This window comes from Camellia sinensis, chromosome 8, assembly GCF_055761805.1.
Source record: "Camellia sinensis isolate YWXY chromosome 8, ASM5576180v1, whole genome shotgun sequence".
Classification (NCBI taxonomy): Eukaryota; Viridiplantae; Streptophyta; class Magnoliopsida; order Ericales; family Theaceae; genus Camellia; species Camellia sinensis.
The window spans coordinates 90,223,937-90,234,197 of NC_138968.1; the positions used below are offsets into that span (position 1 = coordinate 90,223,937).

General features: G+C 47.8%; 1 protein-coding gene across 1 annotated transcript; it reads right to left on the reverse strand.

Moving 5' to 3' along the window:
- Nucleotides 1-6,737: 6,737 nt before the first annotated feature.
- On the reverse strand, nucleotides 6,738-8,029 carry LOC145796627 (uncharacterized). The gene is made up of 3 exons (XM_082881820.1): nucleotides 7,565-8,029; nucleotides 7,384-7,482; nucleotides 6,738-7,176 (listed from the first exon to the last, which is right to left on the reverse strand). Exons 1-3 carry the CDS (start codon nucleotides 7,967-7,969, stop codon nucleotides 6,760-6,762), a joined length of 921 nt encoding a protein of 306 aa, XP_082737946.1. The 5' UTR covers nucleotides 7,970-8,029; the 3' UTR covers nucleotides 6,738-6,759.
- Between the last annotated feature and the right edge of the window lie 2,232 nt (nucleotides 8,030-10,261).

Consider the following 10,261-nt stretch of genomic DNA (forward strand, 5'->3'; position numbering starts at 1 on the left):
TGACAAGAAGTGGGCGGTACTTCAAGCCCCCACACTTAGACCAACCCGAAGCATCCGGGAAAGACAGAGAAGTAGAGAGACAGAAGGAGAAGCAGATTGAAGACGAGGCTGTGTTGAAACAATTAAAGAAAATACAAGCAGACATCTCCATCTGGGGACTGCTAATGGCATCACGAGTGCACAGGGAAGCTGTCCTATCTGCCATGGACAAGTCGAAACTTTCTATAGACACCACGCCTGAACAGCTGGTTGGGCTGGTTTTTCCGGGAGGAGGTTCCCCGGCATTAACTTTTTCAGACAAGGAGCTACCGCCTGAGGGCGCAAATCATAATAAGCCTCTCTACATCTCTGTGGAATGTAGAGATAAGTGGATACCGGTGGTACTTGTTGATACCGGGTCTGCGATTAACGTCTGCCCGACCAGAACGGCATATGCAATCGGGTTGAAGCCCGTAGACTTCGTCCCAACCACCCAAGTGATCAGAGCATACGACAATACCAGCAGAGAGGTGATGGGGACTGTTAAAATTCAAACTAAGGTTGGTCCAGGACAACACAGTATCGAATTTCATATTTTGGACGTTCCCGCAACCTTTAACTTACTTTTGGGGCGACCGTGGTTGCACCAGGTCAAAGCAGTCTCTTCCACCCTTCATCAAATGCTGAAATACCCTCACGGGAAAGGGGTAGCAATCGTTTTTGGAAATTCATCGATCCATCCCCCGCCAGAGGTGTCTACACCCGTCTTGGAGATCGAACACGGCACGGAGGATGTGTTTTTGTCGGGGTTCACTTTGGCCGAGGCTCAAGTGGTGCAGAATGTCATGGCTGCAAATGAGGGCATGTATGTCAGTGCACAATCTATCTACCTCATGAACAAGCTAAAACATACCCCTGGGATGGGATTAGGGAGAAGTGGCCGGAAAGGCGTCTCAGTGTTGGCCGAAGTGCCGCACAATCCTCACGCCTTTGGACTGGGTTATCTGCCCACCAAGGAGGATTGGGTGAGGAAAGGAAAAGAAATGGCCGGAAGGGCCAGGGCAAAGAAGGCCGGGAAGCCATTTGATTTAATGCACAGGCCCATCTGGGGTACCCTAAACGGACGTTTCGTCCGGAAGGGGGAAGATTTTCCATTCTGCGGCTTCCCGGAGCCATGGCTAAACGCGAAGGGGGAGCGCGTGCCTGGTTTTGAAATCTTCTTCGACATACAACTATCTGGGGATGACGTTGCCGAAGCGCAGACAGACCCACCAACTGAGACTGAGCAGTGTGAAGCAGTGGATCCTGAGAGTACAGAGATGGAAATGGGGGTAGCACTGGCGAGTCTACTATCAGATCCTCCGATCGGCCAAGAGTGCTTGGGGGATAACTCTTCGGTTTCTGTGATTGGAGATGAAATAGCTGCGGGCTTTCCAGCGTCGATCTTGGATGCATCTATCGCACCTTCTCTCATCTGGCAATATGAAGAAGGCTTTTTATCTAGCAGTTCCGGGTCAGGTAGTGAGCCGGAATCTGATTCTACCGAATCTTCTGCGTCGGAATCAGATTCCAGCTCGACTGAGTCTGAGTCCGGTATTCCTGGGGGTGATAACCCGGATACCACAGTCCTGTCTAGGTCGTCTTTTTCATTTTCTTTTGAGTCTGTTGTAACAGAGGAATCTGACGGCTTGGAAGTATTTAATGAGAATGATGTGGATGTGGTTTCCGAGTATTTTTCTGTGCCTTTGATTTATTGCTTAAATCAGGATTTTCAAAATTTTGATGAAAATAGCGAGGAAGAAATTCCTCCAGTTTTGCAACGATTAATTGATCAAGAGCAGGAAAGATTTGTTAAACCTTTAATCGATGAAATCACTTCTGTGAATATTGGTACTGAGAAGGACCCGCGGCTGGTCCAGATCGGGTCCACGTTGTCTTCAGAGGAGCGCGAGCGCTTAGTCGCTTTATTAAAGGATTTCAAAGATGTTTTCGCGTGGTCCTATGAAGACATGCCTGGAATCGATCCTGAGATTGTACAGCACCGGATCCCTCTTGATCCAGAGGCCCGCCCTGTCAAACAGAAACTCAGAAGGATTCGCCCGGACTGGGCCCTCAAGATTAAGGAAGAGGTCACCAAACAAATTGACGCAGGGTTCCTGTTGGTGTCTGAATATCCAACTTGGTTGGCCAACATAGTCCCGGTGCCAAAGAAGGACGGCAGAATTCGGGTCTGTGTAGACTTCAGGGATTTGAACAAGGCCAGTCCGAAGGACGACTTCCCCTTGCCGCACATCGATGAATTGGTGGATTTCACGGCAGGACACGCCTTGCTTTCGTTTATGGATGGTTTCTCAGGCTACAATCAGATAGTAATGGCACCCGAAGACCGAGAGAAGACTGCGTTCACTACCCCGTGGGGGACATATTGTTATCGAGTGATGCCATTCGGTTTGAAAAATGCTGGAGCTACGTGTCAACGGGCAGCAACTACAATATTACATGATATGATCCATAAGGAGGTCGAAGTGTACGTGGACGACATGATTGTCAAGTCCAAAGATAGAGAGGGCCACTACACCGCCTTACAAAAATTCTTTCAAAGGATCAAAGAGTTTCGGCTGCGACTGAACCCCCAGAAATGCACGTTTGGTGTTACAGCAGGGAAGATGTTAGGGTTTCTGATCACACAAAGGGGCATCGAGGTCGACCCTTCCAAAATCAAGGCCATCTTAGAAATGCCACCACCAAGGACTGAAAAGGAGGTGCGAGGCTTTCTAGGTAAAGTGCAATTCATAAGGCGGTTTATTTCTAAACTAACCTTGACTTGTGAACCACTTTTTGGTCTCCTGAAGAAAGGAAAGAAATTCCAATGGGACGGCCGATGTCAAGCAGCTTTTGAGCAGATCAAAGAGTACCTACAGAACCCACCCGTGTTGTCACCGCCAGAGCCGGGGAGACCGTTGATACTATACCTTTCAGTAACTGAGACCACCATGGGTTGCATGCTTGCGCAGGAATCGGAAGACAAAGTAGAAAGAGCCATCTACTATCTGAGCAAAAAGATGTTGGATTACGAGACCCGCTATACACCGCTAGAGAAGGCTTGTTTGGCCTTGGTATGGGCAACCAGGAAGCTGCGGCACTACCTGTTAGCCCACTCTGTAATGTTGGTTTCGCGTTTGGATCCCATCAAATATCTTTTCGAGAAACCAGCACTTACAGGTAGGCTAGCTCGTTGGCTGCTGTTGCTCTCCGAATTTGATTTGAAGTATGTGACGCGCAAGTCAGTAAAAGGCAGAGCGGTAGCGGAGTTCCTTGCCGACCACCCGGTTGAGGGGGATGAAGCGGTTGAGTATCTATTCCCAGATGAAGCCATTCTGCACGTCGAAGATGAAACTTGGACAATGTACTTTGACGGAGCGTCAAACCAGTATGGGTATGGGATAGGGGTGTTGCTGATAGCGCCTGATGATTCCCGTATTCCTTTAGCATTCAAGCTCCGGTTCAAAGTTTCCAACAATGAAGCAGAGTATGAGGCATGTATTGCTGGCCTAGAAGCAGCCCTAGAACTAGGGGCGAGACGAGTGGACGTCATTGGGGACTCGAACCTCGTTGTGTCTCAAGCAAAAGGAGATTGGAAGGTCAAAGAGGAAAGGATGATAACCTACCACCAAACCTTGGATTTGTTAATTCCTCGGTTTGAGAAGCTAAATTTCACCCACCTCGTAAGAGAGAACAACAGGTTTGCAGATTCATTAGCAACTCTATCTTCTATGATAGACATCCCGTCCGGAGTCCGGATGCGTCCAGTCATTATTGATCAGAAGTTTGCGCCAGCGTACGAGTCGATTTCCGCCATAGATGAGGTTCAAGACGGCAACCCCTGGTACTACGACATCTGGAACTTCTTGGAAAAGGAGATATATCCACTAGGGGCAAATGCCAAGGATAAGAGGGCTGTCAGAAGAATGGCTGCTCAGTTCGTTATCTGCGGGGGAAAGCTGTACAAAAGGGGTCATCTGGGAATGCATAAGCTCTGCGTAGAAGCCGAAGAGTCAAAACGCCTGATGGAAGCCATCCATGGGGGGGAGTGCGGTGCACACATGAATGGAGTAATACTGGCCAGAAAGATCCTCAGACAGGGCTACTACTGGTCAACCATGGAGGAGGATTGCATTGGTTTTGTTCGGCGATGCCACAAATGTCAAATTCATGCAAATCGCATGAACATCCCACCGTCAAAACTATACAACATGACTTCGCCGTGGCCTTTTTCAGTCTGGGGAATTGATGTGATCGGAGCTGTTACCCCGAAAGGGTCAAACGGGCATGAGTTTATCCTGGTAGCGATAGATTATTTTACAAAGTGGGTCGAGGCCCAATCATACGCAGTGTTGAAGGCGTCGCATGTCGCAAAGTTCATCAGGAACAACATCATCTGTCGCTACGGGGTGCCAAACGAAATAATTTCAGATAATGGTTCCCACTTCAAGAAAGAAGTGATAGACTTGTTGGAGAAATACAATGTGGCTTTCCATAAGTCCTCTACATACAGGCCGCAGACCAACGGAGCGGTTGAGGCCGCCAACAAGAATATCAAGCATATACTACAGAAGATGGTGGAAACCTATCGAGATTGGCCAGACAAGCTGCCATTTGCTCTGTGGGGCTACAGGACTTCAATCAGAATTTCTACTGGAGCAACTCCGTATTCATTGGTCTATGGAATGGAGGCTGTTCTACCCATTGAGATTGAGGTCCCATCATTACGAGTATTGGCTGAATGCCGGATAGCCGAAGCAGATTGGCAGCGAAGCAGATTCGAAGAACTCATGCTCTTTGATGAAAGAAGACTGAAGGCACTGTACCACATCCAAGGCTATCAACGCAGAATTGCCCGGGCTTTCAACAAGAAGGTTAAGTCCAGGAATCTGAAAGAGGGAGATTTGGTGCTCAAAGACAACCGAGCTCCCATCCACGACCCAAGGGGCAAGTTCAAACCCAATTGGACTGGTCCTTATATCATCAAAGCTATCTGGTCAGGTGGGGCTGTGGTTCTGATGGATCTAGATGGCTTGGAGTTCTCACAACCGATCAATATGGACAAGTTGAAGAAATACTATCCTTGAGAGGCTCGCTAGGCCGAAAACCCGCAAAGGGCGACCTAGGCAAAATTCAGAGCGCAAAAAAAAAAAAATTAGAAAATATAAAAACTGAGCTCGCAAGGTTGAAAACCCACAAAGGGCGGCCTTGGAAAAATTCAGAGCGCAAAAAAAAAAAATTAGAAAATATAAAAACTGAGCTCGCAAGGTTGAAAACCCGCAAAGGGCGGCCTTGGCAAAAGTTAGAGCGCAAAAGGAGAGTGAAAATACTCGAGTGAACCCAAGCCTGAACTACGTAAGACTTGATTCCCATCTTTGGGATACGTAGGCAGCTTCGTCTTGAAGTTCAGTCATAAACTTTTCCCCGATCAACTTTGTCCAATTCGATCATCTCAGTCATCTTTATCTATCAGCGTTTACCGTGATCTCCGGTACAGTGCTGTTCAAACTAGGGGCAACTTTCCGTTGCCGCGACGGTGCAGAGTTACTCAGACAAGGGGCAACTTTCCGTTGCTTTGGAGTGCCGCATTGTTCTTCAGACTAGGGGCAACTTTCCAGTTGCAAGGATCTGGGGTTGTGTATCTCAGTGACAGATTTTCGGCATGTCCAGTTCTGATCCACATCGAAAATGGTTTTGAAAAGTTTTAATAAAAGTTGACTTTGTTCAAATCAATCTTTTTATGACTTAGACCATTTTTGGACCAAAAGTGGAAAATTTTCAGTACCATAACTTTCAATTTCATTGATTTCAAAATAGAGTTCTCCTGCTCTTGCATTACAATCGAGGTTGCTTTTTAGTACAATCATAAAGAAAACTTGAAAATACTAATAAGCAATAAATTTGGGGCATAGTTGAATCAAGTATCTCTGTGTCCCACTCCAGAGTTGGACGGGATATCTGATGCCAAGCTGGGCCTAACTTGTACCTCCTTTTTTTTTTTTTTTTTTTTTTTTTTTTTTTTTTTGAGCCAATCCACATATTCATCTAACAAAGCGCAACTGAAGGTTGAAACAGGGGCCAGAAACTCTCTAGTCCTCCATGCCGTGGCATGTCTCTGGCCGGCCAGCTCCCATGGATGACCGGCAATGCTGCAGTGTATCTCCTTGGCTCTGTTTTACCCCTTGAGGAAAGTTCCAAGCATTTCCATGCAACGGGAGAGTCAAAGGCCTTCATTTCGGACGCGTTCCGATGCCCAGATCGTCAGAAGTACACCTTTTGTTTTTGAGCTTTTTGCTTATCGAGTTGTTGTACTTTGTTTATCAGTTGTTTGTCGAGCGGACGTGTTTTGTGTTTTGAGTCCTTGCTCTCTGTTTAAGCAAATTTTGTTAAAGTCTTGTTTGTTTGCATTGTTGCTTTTTGCTTATCGAGTTGTAAACTTGCTAAAGATTCTGTTATATCTTAGTAAGTTGGGTTGTTTAGTTTGTTGCGTCGGTTCACTACCTGACTTGGTGATTACACAATGCGCATTACCATTCAATTTCATTTTTGTGCAAAGTAAATGATGCGATACGATGCTAAAAGTTCAAAATACAAACACCTTTTCAAAAGCTATTTCATTTCATCATGCTTTACAACAAACAAAGGTACAAGTTTTACAAAAAAATAAAACTGCCTAACAATGTGCAAAGTGCTACAAACTACTAGTAAAAAGAAAAATAAAGCATGGAAATAACAACATCAAAATCCTCGGGAACGGGAACGAGAAGCCCGCCTGGTCCTCTTTTGTGGAACAACCTCCACACCATCATCAGAGTCGGAGCTGTCGTCCTCACGATCCTCCTCAGCCTCGCCTCTGTTCCCCGAGCCAAAACCGGAGCCTCCCTCCTCGACAGATGTCTCGAACTGACGGTCGGTAGCCTCCTCCTCCTCCTCCTCATCAGACTCCACCTCCACAACATGAGCCCTGCGTCTGCGGACAGGTCCCCCTCGAGCTCCTCGAAATGGCCTAGATGGCCCGGCTCCTCGGGAAGGCCGAGATGACCCCTCCCCCTGATAAGGCCCGGATGGCCCAGCTCCCTGATAAGGCCCAGATGGCCCAGCTCCCCAATGAGGCCCAGGTGGCCTGGTCTGTGGCTGACCGGACCATGAAGGCATCTGAAAACAAAGAGTTCAATTCAAATACATCAGTCCGAATATATACATCAGATGCAGATACAAGCAAAAGCTACGTAAAGTGGGTGCATGTAAATACAGTGTACAAGTGAGGTGTGTGTCAGATGTGCTCTACACAAGTAGTCTATCGATGCAGTAGAAATCAGCATGTCATCAGAAGTATGATAAATGCCAAAAACTGAAGGGTACCTGAATGCCCGCAACAGACAACTGTGCCTCCCTGCGTAGGACCATGCCCTCGAGTGTGGCCACCAGCTCAACCATCTCCTCCATGTACCCTCGCGATGGCTGCAAAAATGAGTTCATAATCATCAGTGAACAAATGAGTATTTAAACATCTGAAATGATGAATGACGAAAGTGGAGCGTACCGGCGGTGAGTCCGGATCAATGGCATATCGATCACTGGGCATCCGAGGCTCTAGTGGAACTGGAATCGGAGAGCTAGTCCCATACTGCCACGCCATCAACTCAGTAGGCATATCTGGCCATCCCAGATGAGGATGAATCGACGGGTTCGGAGGAAACGGTCTACTCCCACCTCTAGATGCGCCAGCCCTGCTAGAAGAAGGGATGTCTGTAGCCCGAGCCTGAGCCTGATCCGAGGATGACATACCGGCAGGTCTCATCATCGGAATACGAGCTTCTGTCAATGGAGGCATCAAATATATGTGACGATAGGTGGCGTAGTCCCCCTCCGCAACATATAACAAAGCATCACTGCCCAGCATGGCGCCGACTACCTCTGAGTAAGAGAGCCTGTCAGCGGTCCGCATACTAGCTGGAGGTACCGCGGGAACATCCTGAGAAAGATACCCCCGTACCTGGCACAGAAAGCGCTCCCCCAGGAACCAAACTCTGCCGACTGGCCCTTCGAGCAGGACCCTATACCGGGAGATGCCTGATGCTCCGGTATACTGAAGTAGGAGATCGTCACCCAAGGGTGCCCAAGGCTGCCAAGTAATCTGCGGATGATAAATGTATAAACCAATCAGAGAATGAGAATATACAGAGCAAGTCAAAGATGAAAATGAAAAGAACTGAAAGTTCTGAAGTACCTCTGAGTGTCGCACAGTGTCGAAGTACTGTCGCAGGCGAACCAGGGTCTCTCGAGGCCTCGCCCGGTGCGGGCCCTCAAAAATCAATGAATATGGGGTCACGGGAATCCCCACCACCTCCAGCACTGGGGCTAACGATGGGAAATATACATAAGCCCATAACTGAGAAGAGCAGTGCAGAATGTAAATACGAAATGCTGAGAGCAAAATGCAGACTGTAAAAGTACGATGTGTGTGCAATGTACAAGTAATGAAGAGCAGAAATGTAAATCGAGGGGACAGAAAGTACCTCCCAAGCTCTCCAGTAGCCGCCAAGCAAATCGCCCCGCCCGCGGGAGGTCGCGCTCATGTAAAAGTAGAGGGTAGCCAGGCCAGCGCCACCCCAATCATATCTACTGACCTGTGATAGGTCGACTAGAGCGCTCAACAGATATAGCCCAATGGTGTTCCCTCTGTCGGCGAACAGGGTAGTCCCGAAGAGGAACATCAGGAAGCCACGAGTATACTGCTCTGTCTCCTCAGGAGTCTCGGGCATCATCTCAGCCCGCCGAAAATGGGAGGAAAACCAAGTATAGCGGACTCTCCCAGAGACCCTGTCAACAGGTGGGCGAGCCCCCAACAAATACATCCAGGCGGCCTCCCACTCGCCCATATCCTCATCGTATGGGATGGCCCAACCTCCGACATCAAGGCCGGTCAATACAGCAAAATCAAAAGGGGTCATAGTCATGTCCCCGGTAGCAGAGAAATGAAAGGAATTAGTGGTGTCCCACCATCTCTCTACCAAAGCTGCCATCAAGGTCCTCCTGGCAGGACAGCGTGACAACCCGGCGCAGAAGGGCCCAAACCCTGCCAAGTCTACCAAACCCCTGACGCCCTCCGGGAGCTCAACATACCAATCCCGTGCCATGGTAGAACCATACCCTCGCACACTGCGGGAACCACCCTGCATTCAGAATGAATATATGTGTCAATAATGAAATAAATGGGCTGTGTGCCAATAAGATGAAATGGGCTGTGTGCCGACGAAGTAAAATAAACTACATGCAAATTCTATCCACCTGGGCTGCGTGTTCAGAGAATTTGAATTTTGGGCTGCGTGTTCAATTTTCAGTTAATTGTGGGCTGCGTGTTCACTATCTACCTGGGCTGCGTGTTCAGAGAATTTGAATTTTGGGCTGCGTGTTCAACTTTCAGTTAATTTGTGGGCTGCGTGTTCACTATCTACCTGGGCTGCGTGTTCAGAGAATTTGAATTTTGGGCTGCGTGTTCAATTTTCAGTTAATTTGTGGGCTGCGTGTTCACTATCTACCTGGGCTGCGTGTTCAGAGAATTTGAATTTTGGGCTGCGTGTTCAATTTTCAGTTTATTTGTGGGCTGCGTGTTCACTATCCACCTGGGCTGCGTGTTCAGAGAATTTGAATTTTGGGCTGCGTGTTCAATTTTCAGTTAATTGTGGGCTGCGTGTTCACTATCTACCTGGGCTGCGTGTTCAGAGAATTTGAATTTTGGGCTGCGTGTTCAATTTTCAGTTAATTGTGGGCTGCGTGTTCACTATCTACCTGGGCTGCGTGTTCAGAGAATTTGAATTTTGGGCTGCGTGTTCAACTTTCAGTTAATTGTGGGCTGCGTGTTCACTATCTACCTGGGCTGCGTGTTCAGAGAATTTGAATTTTGGGCTGCGTGTTCAACTTTCAGTTAATTTGTGGGCTGCGTGTTCACTATCTACCTGGGCTGCGTGTTCAGAGAATTTGAATTTTGGGCTGCGTGTTCAATTTTCAGTTAATTTGTGGGCTGCGTGTTCACTATCTACCTGGGCTGCGTGTTCAGAGAATTTGAATTTTGGGCTGCGTGTTCAATTTTCAGTTTATTTGTGGGCTGCGTGTTCACTATCCACCTGGGCTGCGTGTTCAGAGAATTTGAATTTTGGGCTGCGTGTTCAATTTTCAGTTAATTGTGGGCTGCGTGTTCACTATCTACCTGGGCTGCGTGTTCAGAGAATTTGAATTT